We start from the raw sequence: 27,916 nt of genomic DNA, 5'->3' as shown, positions 1-27,916 counted from the left end.
TTAAATCCCTCCAAAGTCTCCTGTTTCTTTCAGTGACGGTAACTCTCCTGGACGCAGGACAAGAGCGCACGGTGGCATCGGGCTGGATCACCTCTGCCGTGACCTTGCCATTGCATTTTTGATCAAAGTGCGAACGCAGTGTTGCTTCGGAGCACAGCGGGGTGTAATATTGAGTGGCACAGCAATCCTCATGGGTTTAATATTGATCAGCTGTGCTCACCTACAGTATTACTCGAGCCATTGATCCTGTGCCCTGACTTTGCTGACCAGGAGCCTTCAGACATGGGGTTTGCATTACTTTTATTGCTTCTTTGTTGACCACAGGGCGAAGATGATTAAATGGAAAAGCAAAAAGATCTTCACCAAAAGGGAAAGGGTGCATACAGGCAAGCACGCCGCATATTTTTGGCACAAGATAAATTAACCTTATGAGGTGCTCCATCTGCTCTCTCAGCACTGGAGAGGATGAAGGACGGACAGGTGGGAACACCCTGTGTCTTACTGGGGCTGATGGGAGACCAGGCATCCTGACACAGTGTGATAACAGTGGGATTTTAGCTGCATTTGCTTCGCCCATGCTGGAAATCCCTGATATCACTGAGTCATCCCGCACATCCTCCCAGTTATGACTGTCTCAAATTTCAAGATAACACATGAATCAACTTGAATACATCTCACAATATTATCTGGGTGATGGTTAAACAGTCAATTAGTCTTTTCCTCAGTTATCCCTTTAACAGATAAGGCTGGTGACATTATTTATTTTTCTTGTTGAACCACAAACCGCACAAAGAATTGATCCCACTAACATAATGAACATAATCCAGGCAGTGATAATGTTTGTCAGCAGAACATAATTAGGATTTATTAATATATGGATGTAATTTCCAGGAGAAAAAGTTTCCAAAGCTAAACCTTCCTCATTTCTCTGATACAACCCAACCCAATCACCAGTCCAAATGTTTGAATTGTACATTTCTGCAAACCACAGATGCATTACATCTGTATGTTTTTATGTAGCGGATACGTTGCTACTTTACATTTTGTTGTGTTTCAGCAGCGCTGTGGTTAAGTTTTAACTCTCAAAAATCCAGCATCAGTCGACAAGAAGTCACCGCCCCCGGGCAAAAAATGGTCTGGCCAGAACACCTCGTAAAACCACAACTCAACATTTTTAAACTTCTGTTTTTGTACGGATTAATTTAAAATATGTTATGTTAGTGGGAGCTGCTGATTTTGTTTTCCCTGCACCAAGTCTTTACAGCATGCTAAGCTCAGCTAATCAGTTGTAGCTGTGGCCTTATATTCAATGGACCGCTGTGAGATAGGAATTAATCTTCTCATCTAACTTGGCTTAGAGCAGTTCCCAAAATGTTCAGCCACCTATTTAAAAGGAAACAATCAGTGTATTTCATTACACTAATTAAGGACATGAATGCAAACCAATGAAATAAATATTTTATTAGTGTTTTGAAAGTTTGAGCCAGGTCATTGCATTTAGGGTTAGGAAAAGATCATGTTTTGGCTAAAATACTAGCTTTTGGTGGCACAATCCTGGCTGGAGATGCAGCAAAGTCTCTGTGAAAACATGTTTTTCGTGGCACTATCCCCGCTGAAAAAACAGCAACAGGTCGCTAAAAATTACCCACTTTGGTGGCTAAAATAGCTCCTGAAAATGATGAACAATGACCCGCTAAAAAACAAAAATGCTTTTGCTGTTTGTTGCTCTTGAAAAGTAGTCTGCAGTGGTCTGAAGCTTGGCAGGCGTCTTGTCTAGGTGTCACACCATCCACCAGTCCCGCTACCTCTCTGTAACAAAATCAGCTCATATACTACGTCATTTTGGAAACGGTTGATATGATATGTATGAAATGTACAAATGTAAAGTATTCATGGTTTGCAGAAACATACATTGCCAATATTTTCTTCTGGTGACTGGGTTGTGAAAAGAGTTGGTCTTGTTCTGAAGTCATAGAAATCTGGCGCTTGGGCAGTGAAAGTCTCAGAAACCAAAGAAAAAAGGCGTCCCTTAACGTCTGCATGATACATGGCCAGTCGCCATTATAGTTTAAAGGTGCCCGGCATCTTGGGGTGGTGGATGGGTCCAACAAACATCGACTTTCACCCAAGAGAGCAGTGTTTGTGTCCCATAAATTCTAAAGCCAAACCCTGTTCTTTTTTCCTAAACCTAACCAGGTGCTTTTGTTGCCTAAATCCAACCATGTGTGTTTGTTGTTGAAGGAAAAAGAAAAAGTCAATTTGCGGTAGTGCATTTATTTTGAAAGAGACTGTATATAAACAGCAAATTTCCTGTGAAAACTGAAGTGTATTTTGAAAGAAGAGAACTTGACACGGTGTCCCAGAACATTAACACCCTGGTGCGTCACCATCCTGCTGCTGTGAATACTCACAAATCCCTGACTGAAAATAGTCCCCAACAAACACTGTGTATGTCTGTTTGACAAACCTTTGCAAAAATCTACACTGCTCAGCTGTTCCTCAGCCCTTTTTAAAAATGAAGTTATGACCTGATTTTTAAAGAGGTTTCAAACATATTCAGTGATGGAGTCAGAGAAGACATTTGTTGGTTTCAGTCTTTTATGAGATCTGTTGACGGTTATTACAAGCTCCATCATTTGTCAGTTATCAGAGAGGACAGATACAGGCGTGTTCTGTATTTGCATTACATTTCAAATTTGAGATTGACATTTCACCAGCTGTTCATTTCTGCATTTATTGGCGATGTTTCAGATGTTGTCAGGAAATATAAAACCATGCTACACATTAACAGATGCCCTCGTGTTCTCTCCTCTTGGTGATGTGACAAGAAGCTCCTGTGATCCTGATTGAGAGTTCGTGGCAGACGGACTTTGTTCCTTAAAACTTCAATTATTTAAAAGACATTTTGGTCATTTTTAATAATTCAGAGTGAATAATTCACTCTGAAGCGTCGATGGTTTTAGCGCCTCATTTGACAGAATTTCACCACATTCAACACGCTGTGCTCTCGGCTCAGCAGCACTGCTCTCCATTATGAAACCAAACTTAATGTATTCAGGGTCATATTTTCTCACCACACGCTTTGGGGCTTTTACTGGCACGGGGGTCGTCTCCCACTTTTTCCATCTAAAAAACTGATCTATTCTGTGTCACTGGGCAACATTAGCTAGGACAGTGGGTGTGTTTTCATTCACTAATTTTTATGCACATTTTCAGTTTGTGCAGAAAAAACCTAGGCGTAAATGCCAAAAATGTAAAAATGAAATCTTGTAATAACTGCAGTGAAGATTTTTATGCTTGGGGGAGGTGGAGAAGTTGGTGTATCAATAAAAGGTAAAAGTGCAATGGAAGTAGATTCAGCAAATAAATGATGACATACCATTATTGCATAGGCCACTGCAAGCCATGGATACACAAGATGAATTGGATACACCATTGTGGGCGAGGCTCGTTAATTCCTATGAAAGTTGGTCAGTGGGGCATGAGGCCAAAAAAAGACAAGACTGCTGCGTGTAAAATAACCCAGATGATCGGCTCTGCCTCGGCACTGTGTGGCCCACAGAGCAGATGCACGAAAAGACTTCCGCTGGCCGAGCCAGCTACTTCCTGTTAGAATGGACAGAATGATTCGATCAGGTGGCTCTTCTAGACTTTGCAAATGTTATCGGATTGAATGGTTCAAATCCCAACAGTGAAACAAGTAATTTCAAGAAGGAATACAGATGTCCATCCATCCATCCATTTTCATCCATCCATCCATCCATTTTCATCTGCTTATCCAGGGCTGGGCCGCTGGAACAGCAGGCCAAGCAAAGCACCCCAGACGTCCCTCTCCCCGGGAACGCTTTCCAGCTCCTCCTGGGGGACCCCAAGGTGTTCCCAGGCCAGACAAGATATGTAATCCCTCCAGCATGTTCTGGGTCTGCCCCAGGGCTTCCTACCAGTGGGACGTGCCTGGGACACCTCCAGCGGGAGGCGCCCAGGAGGCATCCTAGTCAGATGCCCGAACCACCTCAACTGACCCCTTTCGATGCGAAGAAGCAGCGGCTCTACTCCGAGCTCCCTCCGGATGTCCAAGCTCCATCTGGAATACAGACATCTCTTTCAACATGTAACTCTTTGGAAAAAAGTTTTCTTTGGGCCACATGGCATCACCTGACAGATGTAATTCCAGTGTTTGGCCACCTCAAAAAATTGGCTTCAAAGCGCGGCGCACTTCCTGAGGCCTGCTGCAAGCTTTCTCCATCATCTCTGGAGGCAGCTATGTATGCACACAGGGCTGTTAGCAGAACTCTACCAAGAGTGTACAGCTGTAATATTAGTCGTAAAACACTCTCAATTTCTATTATCTAATGTGCTCTCTGTTATACTACATCTATTACTTTCCTTTGTTTCCTTCCTTGTTCTGCAGTGGTATGATGGCACCTGGGTGGGAAGTTAGCACTTATCTTGATTAACCAGCTCCCAATATTTGCACAACAGAAGTGGTTGGACAAGTGCATAAATTTGTGTTTTCTGTAACTGATTTTATAAAAATTAGGTTAGAATTTGCACTGCATTTGGATGGAAACCCAACCATATCAGTTGTATCTACCTAATGATTGATGCCAGTGATATCCAAACATAACTTTGAAAGTTCGCTTTTTAATTTTACATTTATTTAAAAAAAAATATGTGGATTCTTTGGCTTATTTAAATATAAAAATAATTAGCTCTGTAAATTACCAAAAACTTTCATTTATAATTGAATCTAATTTGTCAGTACCTCCTCAGCCCCATGGGATGGCGCTCTGAGGCCCATCAGTGTCCAGCTCTCAGTATAAATGAAATATACCATTATAACTGATATTATAGTAAATCAATACAGCACTTAGGGTTCATTGTGCACACAGGTAATTAATAATTTTAGATGTAGAGGCTGCATTAATGGAGCCATTGTATTCCCCAGTATCCACCTGAGTATGCTTTGTTAGCTCAGTTCTACTCTGCCTGCCACACCATCTATCATCTTAAGATTGGAGAGTGGAGTCCCTCGACAGAGAGGGCGAGCAATGATTCAAGGAGATGAAGATTTATGACAGGTAACTGCACGGTGACTGCTCCGCTGCAGTGCGTCAGCCCTGGAGGTCAATGGCCAGACTTTGTGGGACGAAACGTGAGTCTCACATTTGTCCTGCTTAGCACCCATGAAAAATGAAGAAGGTGACCTGAGTATCACCCGGGATCAGACAGCGTTGCCTTTAGGTGAACACAGGCTGCGCTTCACATCTGGGACAGCCAGAAATGTTAACGACAATGAGATTAGAGAGGCGGTGTGGGTGTGCCAAGAATGTGGGTCATCCAGCTGTAGTGCATTACAGAGATGAATCAGGAACATTACACAGACAATTACCGTAATTATATTAACAATGGGAAGATGACTGTCCATTAACCAAAGGAAAAGTCTCCAGAATAAAGATCCATTGATTCAGACTTGAGTATTTAGGAGGTCTGATTCACTGTATTGTTATTGTACCTAGATTACACATTTACACGGCAACTCGTGTGTTCAACTTCTGTAAAGATAACTGTTTGAAAACCTCAAAATCGGGAGAGTCAAGGCAAGAAGTATTGAGCAATATTGCAACATAAAACACACCTCATTACATGTTAAAGGGACAGTTCACATCAAAATCAAAAACACAGTTTCTCTCTTACCTGTAGTGCTATTTATCATCTTGATTGTTTTGGTGTGAGCTGCAGAGTGTGTCCGCTTTCTCTCCTATATAATGGAACTAGATGGCACTCAGCTTGTGGTGCTCAAACCCCCCAAATTTCATTTGAAAAACTCAACATCAGTAGCCATGTTTGCATCAGCCTGTTCAGATGTGCATCTAGAAGTATTGCATCGGAAAATTATGATGGAAACGCCAAAATTCAAATTCAAATCTCCTGATTCGCACAAACTAAAATGCGTTCGCTTTAGCCGGGTTTTAGTTGATTTGAAAAAATGTTGATTCGCAAAACGGGGGATGGAAACAATTATGTTTGAATTAAGTCTGACGTAGCGCACCTCTCTCCATGGTGATATCCTCACTCCGGGTCGGGAAGGCGGTAATGCATTTACAAGCTGGTTGCCAACCACTAGAAAACGTAGAAGAAGAAGAATGCGAGACTTGTTTTGTTTCCGGTTCTGCGGAGTTCGTGCAAGTTCGTAGTTTTCACCAAAGTCCGTACATTTAATGGAAACACAGGATTCGTATTTCTTTTAATGTGCATTTCCCAATGATTCAAATCACTTTTGGATGGAAACATAGCTAATGTCTCTTTCCAAATATCATGATCCGATTACTCAAGATAATCCACAGATCTTGTTGTGAGAAGCTTGGTATAATAACTATTTTCTCTCTACCAAATTACACCCTCCAACTGTATCAACATGCAGAAGGAAGTGTGCATCTACAAATGGATGAGAGGCTTGTGCTTCTGACAGCGCAAGATGTAAACATTAATGGCGTCCTCCTCTGGTGGTGAGCTGTAACATAAGCTGGTTCAGTGGTGCTAGGTGAGCTAGTAGTAGATGCATGCTTCCTTCTGCATGGTCTTTCATGCAGGAACCATTTCCTGTCTACCGAACAACACCTGTAAACTGTATCACCATGCAGAAGAAAGGCCGAGGAGGATGCCATTAATGTTTACATCTCACAGTGTCACAAGCACGAGCCTCTCATCCAAAAGTAGATGCTTTCTTATGTGCCATGATACAATTACAGTCGGTGGGTGTAGTTTGGTAGAAAGAAAACAGTTCCTACATGAAACTGCTCACAACAAGGTCTGTGGATTATCTTGAGTAACCAGGTCATGATTTCTGGAAAGAGACATTGCTGTTGAGTTTTTCAAATGTATTTTTAGCACTTTGAGCATCACAGGCCGAGTGCCATCTAGTTCCATTATATAGGAGAGAAGGCAGACATCTCTACGGCTGATATCTCCAACACTCTGCAGCTCACACCAAAACAATCTAGACTGATAAATAGCTCTACAGGTGAGAGGAAAAATATGTGTTTGTGATTTTGAGGTGGACTGCCCCTTTAAAGTCCTGCTTTGAAAATGTCACTTAAGGTAAAAGTATTTAAGTATTATTAGTAAGAGTTTCAGTGCTCGTGCTTGAGTGTTTTTGCTGATGCATTTGTGTGTAAGTATCATTTTTTGTTGTAGCTGGTCAAGGTCAAGCTTATCTTTACCATTTTATATACTGTTAGGTCGAATGATCTATAACGATGTGTAATGTTTTATATGCTAATCATTTGTTTTGTCTGTGAATCCTGATCTGTAAGCAGCTCTCAAATACATGTGCTGGAGGAAACAGTGCAGTATTTCCCTCTGAATTGTAGTGTAGTAGAAGCATAAAGTACCGTAACAGCATTAAATGAAAATACTCTATTAAAATGTAGTTATAATCCTGCTCTGCCTGCAGGAACACAATAGTGACATGTTTGATAATTCATGGGGACAGGACTGGATGTTATGTTGTGTCATAGAGACAACACTGTTTCACACAGTGTTTAGAGTGACACCCTGTGGCCTTACTGTGGTACTACACTAAAACAAACTGCTGGAAGGTTCTCACCAATTTGTTTGCTTTGGTTTAAATTTGTTGGCTCACATAAGCATGAAACAGATAGAGATTAATTTTCTAGGACAATTATACATATTTTATCTGTTTCTCTCAACCTAGAACAAGTGAGGGGGTTTGTGAAACTAAAGCTGAAAAAAAGCTGACTGAATGACACTTCTTCTTCTCGGTGTAGATATTGGAATGGATGTGGAAAGACAGGTAAGGTAAGGTAAGGTAAGGTAAGATAAGGTAAACTTAAATGTCCTGAAGGTGCAATTTGAGACATGGACAGTAGTCTTGAGGACAACAAAACACACAGTATCCAGTATCACACACTGTCAGGGGTAGCATGGACATAAAGGGTCACTGCTGGTTAAGATAAGCAACAGCAGATGGGACAAAAGATGATCTGTAAAGCTTTGTGCTGCATTTAGGGAGGCTAAACTCAGTGTCTGAAACTCAGCATCTGAAACTCAGCATGAAGGGGATGTTGAGATGTTGTCAGTCATTTGTGTTTGAGATGAATAACAATCTCAATTCGATCAACTTCGTCCGTCACTTCACCCACAAATGAACGGATTTTTTTTTTTTTGTGATTAACATTTTTATTTTCATTGTTTCAACAATACAATAGGAACAGTAACCCCCCTCCCCCAACAAACAAACCCTTCCCAAGCCACCACCATCCATGCTGATCCCTTTCTGGTTACCAACATCAACCATTGTGCTCCTTCATGTACAGCTATTACAGCTACACAGCCTGCATCAATGTAGACAAAACACAAAATAACTATAACAAAATTAGACACAGAAAATGACTCCAAACAAGGTTAATACAGCACAAAGTAATCACTGCATTAAAGAGTTAATTGGTAAACAAATGAAAAAATAAAAGTAATAATAGCTGAATAAAATGCAAACACATAAGAAGCACTATTCTGTATTTACTCACAATAATGAAAACTTGCATCTCTCCACCATCCAACCCCTTTCAGGAACCCTTTAAAAATTTCATGTATTTGCCCCACTTTGCTTCATATAGATCCAATCTACCCAGTTGTTTATATGACATTTTTTCAAATGCTGCAACTCGTGCCATCTCTACAGCCCACTCTTGAAGAGAGGGAACCCCCTCCGTCTTCCATCCTCTGATAAGTATTTATCTACAAATGAACAGATTTACAAAGTTATGGTCAAACTAGACTCCGTATGTTCAACAGTCACAGCCACATTTTTTGGCATTGACAAATTAATAGATCCCTAAAGAATGCCTGGTCTCCCGACCAACTTAAAAATAATTTCCTGGAATGTCTCCCAATTTGATATATAAATGTAAACCTTTGTTACACACCCCTTTTTCACAATGTAAAATAGTTACAGAAAACTTATAGGGTATACACTGGAGGCTCACAGTGATCAAACTGCTGTCATCTCCCTTGACAGGTCAAAGAAAAAGAAGCTGTTTTGTTAACTCTAAACTCAGCTGTGACTGGAACTGGACAACTAACCGGTAATGTTGGTTTCAGTCACATAAAGCGTCTCAGGTTTCCAGTAAACAAGTCAGATAAGAGATCATAGATTACTCATGAAGTCATATGCACTGGTCATAAATGCGGTTTATTGATAGGGAAATAAGCAGACGGACAGAAACCTTTTGCCTATGAAAATAGTTTTACTGTAATAAGAATCACTTCCTGGAAATCTTTGACAGCTCTATTTATTTTGTGTCGGGCCAATCACAGCTCACGCAGGGAAAAGTAATGATGTGGAAACCTGGGAAAACTGTCGGAGGTGAGTCATGACAGCTCTGCCTGGTAACTGCCACGTTGCTCGTGGTCAATGATTCACTAAATTACAAAGGTGAAAATGATGAGGAATTTATTTGGGTCGTCAATACGGCCTAGAGAAAACGATATTACATCATATTCAATATAACCATCGAAACTACTGACAGAAGAATATACAGAATATCTGGGTATGAAGTTGCAGATGGGGAAAAATCCATGATAATAATAATAATGATAATTATATATTTTAGAGCTGAAACAATTAGTTGATTGACAGTAAATGAATCTGTAACTACAATAATGAGCACACTTGGACAGCTGGACAAAACAAAATATTTAATTTTTTGTGCAATTTTCATCATTTCCACCAAAAAAAAAAGGATTAATCAAAAAAATGACAGATTAATCAATAATAGTTGCACCCCTACTTGTATCCTCATTATTACATACTAACACACACACACACAAATAAAAGTATGTTTATGATTGTTGTGTCCTCCAAGCATAACTCAACACACAAAATCAATGTAAAAATGCAAGTAAATACGTTTATAAAATACAGCGCCTTTCATAGAACATGGTCACAAAGTGCTTCACAGGAAAAAAGTTAAAAATAAGACCCTCATGAACTGGATGGTGGAAAAAGGGGGAGGCATTTCAAATATTTTTTTAAAGCACTGGGGAGAGACTTGTGTTTTTTTATTTTGGCTAAGGGAAGGGGCATACAGTTTTAAATGGTTGTGTTTTGTATTTATTCTACCGCTGATTTTTAAAGAAAACATGCCTTCCGAACCCGCCTGTTTTCTTTAAAAAACTGACAATATTACAGCATTTGTTACAGCCAGAAACTGTAAAAACAGTAATTATCGTTGAATTTTCAAATTTCTGATTTTTGCTGGACACATCATCACACTTCCATCAAGAAAACAGAAATAGTGACATTTATTTGAAATCACTTTATTCTGCATCTCATTTAAAATTTGGCCAAAAATAAACCATTTGCACGAGCTAACCAGCAGCATGCACGACAAGAGTGAAAAGCCAAGGCTTTTTCTAACCTTAAGATTTTGTCTTCAACTTTAAACTTTTAACCTTCAAAGATCAAAGTTTAAAAAGTCTAATAACTAATTTATGGTGAAGGGTCAAGGAAAAAATACTTGTAGCTTCGAGGAGGGTCAAAAAATATAAAACGGAGTCACACCCCCGCCACCCCCCTCCTCTGATAAATAAAGAACAGTCCCTAATAAGAAACCACCAATAAAAAATAAGCAACAACATTTTACAGTGTGTATCCCAAACATAGCCTGGCCTCTTATTGCTTTTAATGACACTTTGTTCCTTCCGCACCTCCTTTGGTCTCCCTGTCTAATTTGTTTCATTTGTTTAAAGTGAGTAAAGTATATTCAGCACTATACATAAATACTATTTCCAGCAAGTTTAAGTTTAAGTTAAGTTTATTTACTTTATTAATCCCCCTGAGGAGAAATTCAATGTTTTCACTCTTGCTTGTCAATTACACACAGGTCCGAAAGACACACATGCACAAACAGGACCTATACATGCACAAAGTGGAGAGAGATGTCAACAACAAGGTCCCTAAATGTTTAAAGTCAGACATAAAACACGTAACATGAAATCAATAACATATAATCTGTCACTGTGCATTAAGTAACATCTGAAAGTCCCTTTTGTTTTCGTCAGTTTCATATTTAATAATAGAGTATTCCACGGAGCAACAATTAGTCTGTGTTTAACAAAGAGCTTCAGGCTAACTTATTTACTGAAGGCATCATCAACACACACGCACACACTTGCCCTGAGGTTACATGTCGCATTGTGTACTGTTGACAGTGGGCGTTTCACATGTGCAGACTTGTAGTATCGGCTGTGTTTGTGTTGTGTGTGTTAAATCTTGTACCAACACTGCAAACCAATTCCCTTTAAACTAGTCGGTAAATGTTGAGAATTGACCGCTGTTATCTGAAAACATTCAGAAGCGAATATTGATGATATTTTATATGACGCAGCTTGTGTAGTTATGGAAAAATGTATTCACAGTCCTAAACGTGCAATAATTCAACTGCTGAAATACTCTGTGCAGTTATTCAACATACAGTGCACATAACTGAACATATTTCTAATGTTTATTCTTATTCTTGTCTTTATTCTATTGATATAAATATTGTTTTAACCATTATAGCACAATACATATTTTATATTTCTGAATGTAGCACTAGTTTACACAGTGTAATATTGCACAATGCACAGATTTGTATGTTTTTACACACTGACAGACTCAGCACGGTAAGATGAAATATATTATATATTATATTCCTACTATTTTTAGTACAAGTGTTAACACTGTAGCGTAATGCACATTTTTAACTCTAATTTATTGAATTCATTACTTTGTATTGACATACTTCTATTTCATACTTTTATTCTTACGTCTTATAATTTGCTATTCTCTACATGTGCCAACTGTAATAAATCACAAGTTACCCCTTGGAGCTCATTTAAGTATTTCTGATTCTGATTTTTTTTTTTTTTTCCCCCAATTGTATTTAATTTTATTTAATAGGGACAGTGCACATCTACTTAGCTGCACCAGAGTTAGCTGTATGCTAATTTTCATCTGTAGTCCCTGTAGACATAAAAAAGACATAAAAATATTTCATATTGTTAGATTGAGTGTTTGAGTTCATATGTGATGGGAACATGATTGGGATAATTTTAGCTATGATGTCATCTTAAATTTAAAACCAACAAAGCTGTTGCACTGAGAAGACTGATCTACCAAACTCAGTAGATCTATGCTGTACTGCGCAGTCGCCCCTTTAGGTCGTCCTACATGTCCTCCCATTGTCTGATTCCAGTTATATATTATACTTACTATATATTACTATATATTATAATGGTGGAGCAGCCAGGTATTTAATCACTTTGTACACTAGACTAGCATTAGCGAGGCACACAAACCTGTCAATGGTCAGTAGCTGATGCCTTTGAATGATGTCACAGTGGAGATAATAGTGTTGTAGTCAAGACCACACCAACCGAGACCAAGACATTACAGAGACCAGAGAGTACCGAGACCGAGACAAGACCAAGACATTGAGAGGTCGAGACCGAGACAAGACCAAGACCATATATATCAAAGGAAAATCATAAAAAAACATCAAAATGTGAGTTTTTTTAATTTAAGTTTGCTTTTAACCCTATGGGCCCTAGGTGTTTTTGGGGTATTTTTATTGCCTTTACTTTTAAGCTCATATCACAGTCATTATAAAAGCTACATACACATGTTATATCTTGTTTTGTTTTGTTTTTTTCCAGGACAATCTGGGCTATCCAGATTTGCCATCATGTCCTTCTATGTGACTGTATTTTATATTAATTTTTAATTAATTAATATAATTAATGAATTAATTAATTTTATCAATGAAAAAAACAAATCCGTGTGACTAAACTCTTACATTTTTACATGTATCTCACCATAGCAAGTTGGAAGTTGACATATTCTGCCATATATGAAGAGGGGAGACTCTTTGGAATCTGGCAATATAAGAACCATGATGGTGGGACATTCTGTCACTTCATAGTTGTCCAAAACATGTGGTTTGTGCCAGGCGGACATAATTGCCAGTATTTTTTCCTTATTGCAAGAAATTCCATTGACTCATTCACAAGTCAAAAATGTGTTTCATCTGAAAGACACATGCAATATTTACATCTAAGATCATAAAAACAGTCAACAAAGTGCAATGATGTCCTCCAAGATAATATTTGTTTTTCAGTTTCAGTTATATATTGGGGGGGCATTTTGGGCATTGGTGGGGGGGCATGTGTCCCCCTCAATGTATATGGTGACTACGGCCCTGTCAGCATGCATTAGGCCTCAGTTGTCTGGGTGCACAAAGGTGAAGTGGCTGGTCTTGTCATACAAAGTTTGATGGAGTGTCAACTGGAGAATATGGAGATATTTGCATCTTGAAAGCCGGACAACAAATGTGGATAGACAGGGAGAAACACACGCAAGCCTAAGAGGTGGTAAGATACGATATTCCTCACTATATGAAGTGACTGATAACAAGATCTGTATAATGGATTGTAAAGAAATTTGTCAGGTTTTTATTTTGTAGACAATTAATCTGGATTTATAGCGTGATGGGATGACAGCACAATGATGTGTGTGTGTTATCACTAGAAAGTTCTAGTCCTGTGCTTTCATGTGATATGCGTGGTATTTCTGTGCGAGCCTGCATTTACGAGAAATCCATCCAAGAGTACTGTGTGTGCAAAGCTGTATGAAAGCTCTGTTATACATAATTTTAGTGTAACTTTATCATTTTTTTTCGCTGTGAAAACATTGGACTACCGACAAATGCTTGGCCTTGTCGGAAAGTTATAATTAATGTGTGGCTTCTTGCTATGACGATCGCGGAGAAAATCAGTAGAGAAGAACAGGTGTGAATCGTGAATGCGTCGTTCGGGCCCATGGGGTTAAATAAATATAACAACAAAAACAATATCTGCTCTGTCGTTGCAGAGCACAATGAAACAAATCTTTGAGTTCACACATCCTCTGTGTGCAGGGGGCGTGTCAGTCACTCACACTGACACTGGGCAGGTAGCAGCTGCAGCTGGGGGAAATCTTTATGCTACCAATGATTTGAAGTTATTAGCTGTTTTTGAGATGGTCTTTTTCACTCTTATCAGTAAAGCACGGACAAAAAGCATCAGTAGTGGTCTCGACCGGTCTCGTTCAAAAGCTGAGTCCGCCCAGTCCGAGACCGAGACAAGACCGAGTAAAAATGCCCTCGATTCCGAGACGAGACCAAGACCCTCAAAAAATGGTCTCGAGACCAAGACCGATCTCGAGTACTACAACACTAGGAGATAACATGATGTTTTGTTTTTTGTCCAGTGCTTTGAGTGTTTGCTTGTAAAGTGTTTGCACTGGGGCAGGTGTGACAAAAATAATTGAATGCATGTATATTTTTGCCGCATCTAAGGGGAGCTGGTTTCAAATACACCTAAAATTCCTTAAATTGAATCTTACAGTGTTACACACCTGCTTTACAAGTTGCTTAAAAGTATTCTGATTCTAGTTTCACAAGATGCCACTATCTTTGCTTAAAAACAGCCATGTATCTTGTTACTTTCACCAGGGGGGCATGAGTTGGGTCATGGCCCCCTTTGCCGTCCCTCTGCGCCGCCCCTGACGAGGATACTTCAGCTGTTTCCTCCAAACCTGGTCTCTGAAAGGAAGTGGCTTCTGCTGCTGATATTTCCTGTGAAACGTGGCCTCACCCCGGGGAGGAGTAAATTCGGAGGCACCGAGAGTTCCAGCGAATCAGCAAAACAATGTGTTTAAACCTGCGTCTTGTTACCTGACGTACAAGGTAAGGAAGAGATGTGTTTGTCTCCTCGTCCTCCGCCCACCTCCTTTCAGTAACCATGACGCGGACAGCTGCAGGTAAGGAAGGAGGAGGACGTGTCGAAACATGGGTGGAGAATGTGAGCAGGTAGACGCACCCTGGAGAGTCCCTTCATGATATACAACCTGACACGAACCTGCTGCGACTCAGACACTTTGAATAACCACTGTATACTGACACGATCTCTGCAAGAAAATACACGACTCTGCTGTTTATGAAGGAGATGAGGTGAGTTCAGATACAGTTTTAACCTGTTTTAATATAGCAACTACAGAATTTTACAGACATTATTTTTCTTCAGTTCTTCCTGTTCCTCTGTAGTCTTTAAATCCGTTTTACATTTCTGCAGCAGAGATACCCAGAGCCTAACACTGTCATAAGACTCAACAGTTACTGCAGGACTCCGTGTTTTTCTGTAGTCTCAAACTGATTAGTCGACTAGATTAATCAGCAAGTGTTTTACTCACGGTTAAATTTATCAGATGATGAATTGTTGAAGTTATTTTTGAGCAGGAGTTAAATGGCTCCAGCTTCCTGTTTTTAACTCTGCAGTGATAATGAACTGAACACCTCTGGGTTTTTAGACTTGTGCGGACAAACAAGCTATTTGAAAACTTGTGGTTGTTTTAAACAAATGTTTTAAGATCAAGATCGAGATCAACTTCATTGGCCCACAGGGTGAGAAATTTGTCTTGGGCTCTACACACATACTGCAGCCATAAAAATATGACATACAACACAGGACAACAAAAAGATAAATAGATAAAATGCTAAAAAAATACCTGTACGAAAACTCCAGTCATCATTATACAGTGTCAGTTCTGGCTTTGCGATGAAATGATTAGTGGATTTAACAAGACAATAATTCATAATGCCTACGAAACATTTATGCAACCAACGACTTTCATTATTGCTTTTGTTTCTGTTTTGCCTGTTTTGTTTTGTCTTTGTGTTAACATATGTGAAACTGAGGTCTGATCATTATTGTGTATGAAATGTTATGAGACTTTTTGTGTTCTACACTTTCAGCCTTTTTGATTATTTATTATTTAATGCATTATGTTATTTATTCCTTTTCGTATGCCTTCTTTTTGGAGAGTCATTAACAAGGACTGAAATAAATGCACAACTACTGCTCCTAAAATTATCACTTACTTACTTAGCTGCAGGGTTGGAGTCACCAAAGGCCAAATGCTGGTTAAATATGCAAGTGGCTGCTAGATAAGCTTCACTCATCGGCCAAAAAAGAGTCCACCAGCCACGGTGGCAGATGGACAGAAAGTTAATTTCCAACCCTGAGCTGCTGATTATTGTCTTGATTAATTGTTCACTAATTTTTTTGTCTGTAAAATGTTAGAAAATAGTGAAAATGCCCAAATTGACATCTTCAGGATGCTTGTTTTGTCCAATCAGCACTTCAAAGCCCAAAGATATTCCTGTAATTATCATGTAATTCTGTACACCCCCACAATCTAGAACCTGCAGCAAAGCATTGTTTGGCATTTTGTCTTAGAAACTGAAGCCGTCTTTCAAACAGCTTCTCAGTGCACAAGTGATATCTGACTGGAGTACAGAGAACAGACATTTGATGCAGCAATCTTCTTATATTGTTTGTGTGCTGGTGTTTTCTTTCTCTAGCAGCCTTCCCATCATGGAAACACACACAGAAACACAAAGGCCGAATAACGGCCAGCTGATTTTTGTGCCTCACAAGGACACAATCCGTCTGCTGGAGGTGTACGTCAAGCGCAGCCTCAGCCTAAATGACGGGGCACTGGGGGACAAGAAGGGCGGGAGGAAAGAAAAGTGGGTGACATTGCGGAAAAAGCAAAGACGGCACTCCAGCGATCCTTCCCTTCACCTGGCCGAAGGATCAGACGATCTGGAAATTGGTACGTTTAGTGCCATCGAACCTCAAGCAGATCAGCCCAAGATCCGTCTTGAAGAACCAGAGAAACCCGCCAAAAAGCCAAAGAAGAATAAGAAGCCCTCGCTTTGGAAAAGTTTCCTTGGTTTATTCTCTCGGAAGAGTAGCGATGAAAAAGACGAAGAGCACGACAGTCCATCGGAGATCCCCGAGGTCTCCTCAGCTGAAGAGGGGTCTGACCCTGCGATCACCTGCCTGCCCACAGCTCCAGTTGCTTCCCAAAAAAGGAAGTCCATGAGGAGAAAATCTCTGAAGCGAAGGTTCTCCAAAAGGCTGATATCTGTGACCAAACCAACTAAACCCTTTAAAGATCTCCACCCTGCTGACATCACCCGAGTGGAAGGTAAGAGTTGTTTTATAAGAAATGTTTAATGTACCCAGAATCAGAGGGAATCTATTTGCTGTTTTTGCAGAAGTACATTTACAAACTTTCCTGTCTTTGCAGATGCGGTCAGCGTGGAGCCGACGTACTCGTACTACGAGAAGATGTCAGAGGAACTGGAAAAAATCATCCACGAGGTTCAAGAAAAAGAGGAAGCTGAGCCGCTCTCTGATGGTGAGAAACAGTTTCTCTTTTCTTCATTAAATGTGGCAAGTGCATGACAGTATTTTTAAAACAGAACATTTGGTGATATAACACAACCAGGCAGTTGAATGCACACCAGACAACAAACAGCATTTCTCTGACGAATGTAGTTTGACCTGCATTTGAGTTGTGGAAGCTGTGTTGACTTTGTGAAAGTAGGAACTGTATCAGCATCCTGTCGTTTCTCTCGGCCGTGCAGCTTAGCTCTGTATTATTATAATAACTCAAAGATGACATCCTGTTCAGCGTATTGATTCCACCTCCTCTTGCTTTTGTTTTCTGTCAGATGAAGTACTCAACAGAATCATTGCTTTAACAAAGGTGGAGGGCGATGCCATCGATGACAAGGTTGGTATATTAGCTGATGAAACTCTGTGTTGTGTTCAATCACTTAGGGAATATTTAAATTAAAGTTTATTTAAGTGCCTCAGAGAGAGTGTGGTTATTGATAAGATTATGCTATTAGTTAATTATAAAAGAATTAACGATGGTCAGATCAAAGTAACACACACACGAAGTGTTTATGTGCTTCAGCAGTTTCAACAGAGAGCAATTAAACGCACTAGTAAAGCTATAAACAGGGTTATAAAGGCAAGTTAATAAAAGGTACAAACTCCACAACACAGCTTCAAGTTAAAAAGAAAAGCCACTGTTTTATACAACGATTCTCATACGTCCTGAGTTACTTTAAATTTTTCTGGTGAAACAGTTCCTATTGTTCTCACCTGAGCTTCCTCTCTGACCTCTGCATGAGTTCAGTCATTCGTCACGCTTTTGGGAAGCCCCTGAGAGAGTGTGTGCAATACTGATACCAATAGTGAAAGTATCAAGAGAATCACAAGCCCGGCTTTGACAACATGGCGTGTCATGTTACTGCTTTGCTTAACGGACTGTTGGTCTGACAAACAAGCAGTTTGATGACATCACCCTGGGCTTCAGTAAACAGTGATTCATCCTGTCTGGGTACTTTAAAGACTGATCTGATTTGATTAATCAACAATTAAACTAATTTCAAGTGAAAGTATTAAAGGGAAGCTTTGTTACTTTTCAACCTGGATCCTATTTTCACATGGTTTTGTGTCTTAGTGTCTCATGAGAACAACAGTTTTTTAAACTGGTCCAGTATTGAGCAACAAGGCTGCAGCTGGCTGTGGTGTAAAAGGCTGCAGTGTAACCATTAGGGCATTTGTGCACTATCAATTTCTGATGACTAAAAGTGTTTGTTTTGCCACTGACAGGCTCAGATTGTTTTTATGTGTCTGACAACATGATGGGAACAATCCCTACAGAGATAGACCTTTTTGTTTAAGGGTAAAATCCTTTTTATTTAACCTGATATTACCTTGCCAAACCCACCAGACTCCATTTAAAAAAACAGTAATTTAAGCGTGTACAGAGACAGCACATTTTCACATCTAACTGGGTGAATTAAGAGTTTATTTCAACCAAAAATGAGTGTTGAAGTAGTGGAAAGACAAACCAAGATGGCTTTTTTGAGTTTTATTTTGTTTCTGTCGAATGTGTTTTACCATGATAAAATTGCTGTTTATTTAAATGGAGTCTGGTGGGTTCGGTGATAGCGATTTCAGGGCTGTTTCTTATTAAACCAAAAGGATCTTACTCTTCAACAAAAAAGTATTTCTCTTTAGGAATCCTTTCCATAAGTTGTCAGACACTTAGAAAAATGATCCGAGCCTGTCAGTTGTGAAAACAAACACTTTTAGTGGACACAAATGGACGGTGCACAAACGGCGCAAGTGTTGACACTGCAGCCTGTTTTGCTACTGTTGTCCCCATCTGTCACTTAGACACAAACACATGGGAAAACAGGGCCCATGTTGAATTGTGCTTTAAAAGTGTGATTGTTAAAAGTTAAAATGAGATGAAATTATCATCATCTATGTTTGGCCAGTCACCTGAAGAAAAACTAAAATATAAAAATGTATGTTAGCAATGTTTACGGTGTATTTATCCTTTCACTGAGAATGTATATTATCCCTTCTAGTGTACCGTATTTACTGACTACCTTCCTCTCCTTGTCTCCTCCAGCTGAAAGACAACCCCACCCTGAGCAACTTCTTCACGAGGATGTCATACTCTTCCTTCCAGAAGTTGGCCGATGCCTATCTCGAAACAGAAGCATCTCCGACCCACAATCCTCCAACTGTCCTACCGACTGCACCTGAGCTGGTCAAGCTGGCTTTCACACTTGACTTTACAGCGAGGATAGCCGGGCTCTCCAAACAAAAGCACAGCATAGGCCACATCACTGGCCTGGGGAACCGTTATCTACAAGACCGATTTGAATACCAACAAGTAAGAAGCGAACCCCGTTGAAAAGACATCAGAGAGCATTAAACACGAGAGAGAGAGAGACACATGATGATTCAGCTTGAATGTAAATATGTGCAGCATATCTGTGATAAGAACAAATAAGAGCTTTGGTTTCAAACTCTTGTCTTTTCCAGGCATGTTCTGATCATCCAGTGTCCGACAGTGACTGAGTGGCAGCCATGCAAAAACAAAACTACTGCTGCAAGTGAAGCGTTGAACTTCTCTCAGCACCTCACATGTGCTTAAGGATGTGTTGCAAGCATGAACTTCCTCTTTTAAGAACACAGTGGGCTACTTTACACACAACTTAAGCATCTAAACAACAGATTGTTGCTGTGTTCTTTTGATTTTTACAGTTTCGTGATAGAAAACCTGTGTAATTCTGCTGCAACAGGATGTTTTCTGAAAAACCGGTTGAATGGCTCTGGTAGATTTGAGCCTGTGGTGTTGACCGATGTCTCACATGAGGGATCAACTGAGAACATAAGCACAGTCGTACTACGTGCAGCAATGTTTCAGTGACACTAAAAATGTGATGCTTTTTTTTTTTTTTTTTTTTACAAATCCACCTTTAAATCCTGTGCTTCCTGTACTTTGATTTGTAATGATAGAAAAGAGACATGCAATGATGTATATAAGCTGAACACCTTTGTGCAATATATTTTTTTTTATATTTTTAGGATTGCAAAATGAGCAAAACCTTATTTAATAGAAGCTATAATGTTTTATAATTTATATGTTTGTTGATATGAATGCTGGCATTCATTTTACATTGTTACATAAAATATATTTAATGCTCAGATTTGTGCTTTGTTTTTTTGTTATTTTGAGCTCACACCTCACTGTCAGCTGTCACTCTTTGGTTATTGAACTCACATCTCTTCAGCTGTGCAAGAAATAATCATCAAGCTCTAATACTTATATTTCCTGAATGTGAGTTTATCAAACAGCAGCAGGTTAACACTGCAGTTGCTCCTGGATGGGAGTGTCCCTTTCTGTGGCTCTTTGTTAGGAAGTTGTGAATCTTAAGTTATGATGGCATAAATTCAAAGTAATTGCCGGAATTGGCAGCAGCACTGTTGTTAGATCTGTGTGACGATAATAATGGAAAAATAATGGTTGAAATGCGACTTGAACTTTGTGATGATGCTTTGAATTTCCCGGACCATGTATTATGGGTGTGTAGGCCTACTGACTGTCAAGTAGATGGATTAATTACTAATCGTCTATTCATCCATTATATGCGACTGCTCGGCAAGGTGTGGCCTCGACAGGTCCTCAGGCTACCACAGGGCTGACACACAGAGACAGATAACCATTCACTCTCACATTCATGCCTGTTTAGAGTCACTAGTTAACCTAACTTGCATGTCTTTGGGTTGTGGGAGAGAGCCGGAGTAAACCCGCACTAACACAGAAAGAGCATAGAAACTTCACCCTCTTGTTGTGAGGCCCCAGCATGCCTGCATACCGCACCTGTGCGTCATCCTAAACTGAGATACAACTGGATTTCAGAGGAAGTTCCTGTAATGAGGTCACGGAGATAACGAGCAGTGTTCCCCAATCTGGGGAAAGAAAGGAGCTCACAAGGCAGTGGCGGAAGGTATTTACGATGGGCTCCAGTGCACGCTATTCTCAACTCAACTCAAATTTCTCTATAAACCACATTTTAAAACAACTCATGTTGACAAAAGTGCCGTACAAAAGGAATAAAATGCTAAAAACACATACATGAGAGGCAACATAACTGTCAGGTACACAGCTCACACAGGCACACATCAGGTACAACATCAGGGGGACTCAAACTCTATGAATGAATAAAAGTAGGTTTTGAGCCTGGACTTAAACGAGTCAATGGAGGGGGCGGATCTGATTGGAAGGGGGACGCTGTTCCACAGTTTGAGCGCAGAGGCAGCAAAGGCACATTCACCCCTGAGCTGAAGTCTGGAGCGTGGGACAGCCAGGAGCCCCAGGTCAGCTCAGGGACCTGGGCGTGGAATAGGGGCTTAGAAGGTCTGCAAGATAGCATGGGGCCAGACCATCAAGGGCTTTCACAAAAACAGAAAACCATGATGGTGGTTTGAGGGCATATATAGAAAATTGCACTATTTTTGATTTAATGTGAGTTCTTTGAACATGGGCGTATTTAAAGGTGGCAATCGGGCCCCTCTAGCCCATGGGCCCCAGCGCAAGCACACTGCCTGCAGTGTCTTTATTTATTATTAAATTTGAAGCCTCATGTAACAGTTAAAAAGGACCTTGGAAAGACAAACAAAATTAAGTGTGCTGTTTCAGACTTTAAGTTGCTGTTTCCAGTGAATCGCTGGATAATTTAACCTCATCTGTTTTTTAAAAATTCCAAAAATCTGCCTTTGTTGCAGCAGGTCACCACTGGTAGAAATATGCAGCAGGGGACAAAGGTCAGCAGCAGCCAGCGCTTCATTTTAAGAGCTCAAAAGCCCAAAGGTTCAGAGGCACTGCTCAGTTAGATAAAACCTGCTAGCTGGTAAGAGCAGAGGAGTAAATGAGACTGATTCTGCCACACCTCTGTTATCTTACAACATACTTCCTGAGCTGCAGCGCCAACAGCCTGCAGCATGAGAATGTTTTTTTTTAAGGACATTCCTGTTAGACTGACTTTAACATGTCACGGCAGTAACAGCTGCAGCCGTCAGCACAGCGTGAGCTGATCAGCGGCATCAGTAATGTGTGTTGGTGTGAATTAGACTGCAGAGATTGTTTGCAGCATTTATAATAGATTCCCAGACGCTAGGTTAACTATGAGAGGTGACAGTCTGTCACTTGCGTGGTTAAAGCGTGCAGTGATGGCTCTCACCTGTGGAACAGGTTCCCCTGCAGGCAGGAGGCCTTTCCACCAGCACAGAGGGCTGCTCCATTATCCTGCCGTGACAGAACTAATGGGCTCACAGGGGATTCCTGTGCATCCAGCAGCACAGTGTTATGCAACACATGTACTCACGTAAGGGAAAAGAGATAGCAGATGCAATGAATGCATGAAAACAGTCGTCCTGGTGTCCTCACTCACTGCCATGAACAAATCTAGTTGGTGTTAATGTGAATTGTGCAGCTGAATCCTTCTGTTCATGTTTCTTCACTTATGTTTGGGTCGTTAAATTCGTGGGCTAAGGACATACCATTGGCTTATTGATCCCATTTAGGACTATAAAACCCTTGGATGATATCATGTGCATTCAAAATAATTTCCTTTTAATTGAAGTTCCTGTGTGTCCCTCGGCTGACGCTGCATTTACAGCATCACATTGTTGTTTTGCTATTTCTGTTTTTCACTCTCTTGTCACGCCACTAGTGACGCTCTGGAAAATCACGTTTCCGTTCAGAGGAGTTGTTTGTCCTCCAGTGTGAAATGTGACGTTTAGAGCTGGACATGTCTAGTAGGTTGACACAAATTCAGGTGACTGACAGGTGTGACAGAAACAGGAAGTGCAGGGGAGCAGAATTGTGTCACCAGCATCAGTGACTCAGTCAGCTGTCATAAATCAATGTTGTATCAAAAAGTGAAATAACAAAGGATGAATTGTGACACAGCCATTGAGTCACATTTCAAAACAACACGTAGTCTGATTCCTGGCTGTCATATCAGCATATTTGCTGTTTCTCAGCAGACTGTTGGCTCATCAAAGCAGGAAGAGAGGTGTAGGTTATGCACTGCTGCACTCAGGTGTCCTTGCAGGCGCTATACCAGGCCCCTGTTTTATTGGCCCCTGTGCTTTAAATGCTGATAAAACTAAAATTATGCATTTCTCAAATGCTATGAAGCCTGTAGACACTCCTGATGTTATAACTGCTCAGGGAGAGAAGTTAGAGGTTGTCACTTGTTAGAAACATCTCATTATTTGGCTTGACGACTTCCTGTCTTTTAAACCTCAGGTTGATACTCTCTTTAAAAAGCTGAGGCTGAGGTTAGGGTTTTATCTCAGAAACAAGTCCTGTTTCTCCTTTGAAAATCTTACCTAGAGAAACATCTATCGGAGCTTAATTAAGTTGTTGCTTAATGAGAAATGTTATACCATTTACTTCACCTTTTTACCTTACATCTTTTAGAATAGATTTTAAGGTTCTTTTACTTGTTTTTACACAGTTACATGTGCACGAAGCATACAAAGCATAACAACCTTTGTTAGTATTGCTTCAAAATTATGGAGTACCCTTCCAAAAGCTTTAAGAGATGCAGACTCAGTAAACATTTTTAGATGACAGCTGACAGCCTTTTTTGAAGTCTAGCTTTAATCAGTAAATGTAGGTCTTAGATTGTTTTTTTGGCTTTTTGCCTTTATTTGAAAGGACGGTCGAAATGTGAAAGGAGGAGAGAGTGGGGTTGACATGTGGCAAAGGGCCACAGGTTGGAACTGAGTTTGCAGCTGCTGCAGCAAGGACATTGCCTCTGTGTATGGGATGCCTGCTTTGCCCACTGAGCCACCAGGTGGCCCTTAAATTCTTTATTTTACATTTACTCTTTCATTTGTTCAGTTCTTACTGGTGTCTGTTCATTTTACCTTTTATTTTCTATTTGTTTATCATTGACTGTCTGTGTCCAATCTTGACCTTAAAGCTTTTGTGAAGCATCTTTGTTGAAAAGCATCTCTTGTATGAAAAGTGCTCTATAAATTAAGATTCTTATTCCTCTGATCATTATTACTTTAAGTTTGTGATTCACAAGTTCGTCAATAACGTGTTTTCTTATAGCTCGAACTAACAATGAATTTGTGAACTGTCTCACCACAAAATCTGAGCTATAGTTACAAACTTAACTACAAATAAAAAAAATACATTTTGTTTCTCGACTGACCGTAGTTTTAAAAAAAAAAAGGCCTGTTTAATTGCTGTTCACAAACAAAACTAATGTAAAACTCGATTACAAAATATAACCATGTGTTGTTACATACGTGATGACAACTCAAACTGTCAGTCAGCTGTACAGGAGCATCAGGTTTCAATCTTGTTTTTAATTGTGGTGGTGAGGCCATCTCTGTGTTGGCCCTTTAAGCTGGAGTCATTATATGGTTTCAGCTAACAGCCGGACAGACTGACCACATGCTGGGTCTGGATTGCCTAATGATGACGGGGTTGCTCAGTCTGCACTATTTTTAGCCAGCAGCAAAATAACTTTCAACATCAAGCCTCAAAAGCCAGACTATCTATTTCTAGAACCCCTGAATGCTAACGTCTTTGGGAATAATTAGCTTTGCGTGGCCAGTTGTGAGAGCTTTCTTAAACTAATTAAAAATGACAGACAGACAATTTTATGAGTGTAAACCTTTTACATTTTTATTGCTTTTTACACACAGAGAAGGCAGATTAGTCAAAGAGTCCAAAGCCCATGTCTTCATCTGACTCTTCAGATTCCTCTTTCTTCTCTTCCTTTTTCTCTTCCGCTGGAAAGACAAGACAGACAACAGTCAACACTACAGACAGATGTCTGCAAGAATATTTAGCAGCACCGACACCCAATATAGTCATCTTTATTTTAGAGCTGCTAAATGCAACCACAGATTCATTTGTGAGGGCATCACAGTATTTGCAGTGCTATTGAAATACAATATTTGATAATGCCACGTAGAACTTAAAGCAATCCTACACATAGAGAAAACATCCATTTATTAATTGAAGATAAGAATGACACATACCAGCAGCAGGCGCAGCCCCAGCCCCAGCGGCCCCACCTGCAGCGGCAGGAGCCGCCACAGCACCACCTGCTGGTACGGAGGCTAACTTAGAGAGGCCTGTGGACAAAAGAAAGAAATACAATTTTTAGCCATCTTTCATTTTGACATCTTGAAATCTTTGTTGTATGTTCACTGAGAGACCCTTACCTGAGTTCACCACTTCATTGATGTCTTTCCCATTCAGCTCACTGATGACCTGCAGAGAAATATGAGATTATTTTAAGCCACACAACATTTTCAGTTTTTCTAACTGCATTACATACGCCGTAAAATGGCATACCTTGTTTAAGCGTTCGTCATCGGCCTCAATTCCCACGCTGCCCAAGATGGCCTTGATGTCCTTTGCAGTGGGGCTGGTGTTTCCACCGAGCGCAGCAAGGAGGTAAGCGGCCACGTAACGCATTCTGTAGTAACAAGAGAGAATAAAATGACAGGTGAACAATTTGAGTGCGACTCTGCCAGTTACGCAACTCTGACGCCAAGTCTGGGAGGGTAAAATAATGGAAAGACTCCAACTACAGAGGCTTTCCAAAACCTGCTGGAACTTTGCCTTCCATCCTTTTTTTTTTCTTTTTTTAAAATTGCGTTAAATGCACCAAAAACTTTCAAGATAAATTGACAAAATAGTTCCTGTTTTTAAAATCATGAGCTGCTTTTTCCTGTTTTATACCATTGTCAATATGTTTGGGTTATGGACTATTGGATGGACACAACAAGCAGTGTGAATATGTCAACATGAACAAGTGTGATGGGCAACTGTCCCAGATTTTGTGACATTTTCAAATGATTAACTGTGAAATATAAAACACTTAACAGACTTAGAAATGTTTTGAATAAGATGATTAACAAATATAAAACACTAGTGTGTATATGAATGTTTATTTGGGACTTTATGAAACAGTATATATTCTGCTTGTTTCTTTCATCTGCGTTGTATAGATCTAAAAAGATGTACAAAACTCTTACTGTAAAAGGGGTATCTGAAATAAGCTAAAGCTTCAGCCCACACCTTTTCGATCAGCTTCACTTGCTTTGGTTTGTCACTGCTTAAAAAAAGTCCCGCCTTATTATTGTTATCAGTATTTTTACTATTTCTTTTTTCCTTGTGTATATTTTATATAAGTTAGATATTGACCAAAATAAACTACAGCTATTACTACTAATATAACTGTTAATCAATAATGGATTCTTTTTTCAAATAGGGACTATTTTCATCATCAATTAATCTGCTGATTATTATATGAATGTCTGGTTTGGGAATATAAAATGCACAATAATGGCAAGAAAGCCTCTCATCACAATCACCTAAAACCCAAGCTGACATTCAGATTGCTTATTTTGTTTGAGCGACAGTACAGACCCAAAGATGTGGTTTTTTGACACACAGAGAAAACCAGGAAGATTCAGATTTCTTAGTATTTCTTGACAATTAACTGTTAACTAACAAATAACATTAGCTCTCATGTGGTAAAATGTACAAAGTTGGCTGTAACTGTGTACGATAATTCTTAGACTCGTGCAAGGATCTTTCCTAAAAAGGATCTAAATGCAGTATTGTACCTGTATCTCACTTCATTGCTCACAATCACCACTGGGAGGCTCACAGTCTTTGCTTTGCTTTCAACATTCAGCAGGTTTATTTATAACTACAGCAGTCATGTAAGGACATCCTGGTTTACGTACATTAACTAAACACCGTTAGACATAACAATTCAGTTACACCAGAACACCATGTTTGGTCAGAATACTGTATTTCTCTCTCTAATGAACGAGTGAACATGATAAGGGAGGAACCCAGTCAGACGTTAGCTTAGCTTCCGTTAGCTGTTAGCATGTGTTGAGACGGTGCTAACACCCCAACTACGTGAAAAATCAGAGGTCAGTGTTAAGAGTTGGTATTGTATCGTTTTCAGCTGTGCTTTCTAGTCCCCCAGCAATTTGGCATCTAACAACTGTGATACATGTGATTTAGCGCGAACACAGACAGCATGGCGGACAGTGTTTTTCCTACAACGCCAACAGCCCTCCATTTCTGACAGCGGCTGCTGCTCCGGCAACGCGTCATATTTTAGGGATTAAAACCAGCCGTTACGAACATGTCGCATTAAACACACAGCGAAACAACATGATATCTACATACACTGTTTAAATTGATTGATTGAATATTGACTTACTTAAGTCTAAACAGACACGAAACGTCGGTCACGCTAGGAAATCCGGAAGAGGAAGAGGGAGGTACCGGAAGTTATAGAGCAGTGGAATGCGTGGATTTCATTGGTCCATTTGGATGACAGACATATCGATAACATCAATGGGAGAAATCTGTCACATTTATCCCATTATTTACTGCAACTGTATTTAATATTAACCTGCAAATACAATATAGAATAGAGTATAATTAAATTCATTGTTTTATTTTATTATTATTTTTAGTATTGTGTGTTTTTATTATTGTAATGTGGTGCAATAAGATGATCTCCGCTGACACTGGCAATAAAAACTGTTTATGACAAGTGAGCAGTGAGGGAGGATCTATTCA

The 27,916-nt window shown here is 39.9% G+C and overlaps 2 protein-coding genes across 5 annotated transcripts; one reads left to right on the top strand and one right to left on the bottom strand.

Annotated features, from left to right (window-relative positions):
• Positions 1-14,666: 14,666 nt before the first annotated feature.
• Positions 14,667-20,474, top strand: LOC125890382 (uncharacterized). 4 transcript variants are annotated; one of them, XM_049579005.1, is made up of 6 exons: positions 14,667-15,053; positions 16,467-17,095; positions 17,198-17,308; positions 17,625-17,686; positions 19,388-19,654; positions 19,807-20,474. In XM_049579005.1, exons 1-6 carry the CDS (start codon positions 15,040-15,042, stop codon positions 19,840-19,842), a joined length of 1,119 nt encoding a protein of 372 aa, XP_049434962.1. In that variant the 5' UTR covers positions 14,667-15,039; the 3' UTR covers positions 19,843-20,474. The 4 variants fall into 4 exon arrangements, with proteins under 4 accessions (XP_049434962.1, XP_049434953.1, XP_049434946.1 ...); XM_049578996.1 differs by having other exon boundaries at positions 14,668-15,053; positions 16,464-17,095; XM_049578989.1 differs by lacking the exon at positions 14,667-15,053 and having other exon boundaries at positions 15,060-17,095.
• A 4,478-nt stretch (positions 20,475-24,952) lies between these two features.
• On the bottom strand, positions 24,953-27,633 carry rplp2 (ribosomal protein, large P2). Its single transcript, XM_049579149.1, has 5 exons — positions 27,552-27,633; positions 25,658-25,781; positions 25,525-25,573; positions 25,339-25,434; positions 24,953-25,086 (listed from the first exon to the last, which is right to left on the bottom strand). The coding sequence occupies exons 2-5, from the start codon at positions 25,778-25,780 to the stop codon at positions 25,010-25,012; spliced, it is 345 nt and encodes a 114-aa protein (XP_049435106.1). The 5' UTR covers position 25,781; positions 27,552-27,633; the 3' UTR covers positions 24,953-25,009.
• Positions 27,634-27,916: the final 283 nt, after the last annotated feature.

Source organism: Epinephelus fuscoguttatus, linkage group LG1, assembly GCF_011397635.1.
Source record: "Epinephelus fuscoguttatus linkage group LG1, E.fuscoguttatus.final_Chr_v1".
Classification (NCBI taxonomy): domain Eukaryota; kingdom Metazoa; phylum Chordata; class Actinopteri; order Perciformes; family Serranidae; genus Epinephelus; species Epinephelus fuscoguttatus.
The sequence above is the reverse complement of the archived record's forward strand: the minus strand, read 5'-3'. Positions and strand labels throughout refer to the sequence as shown.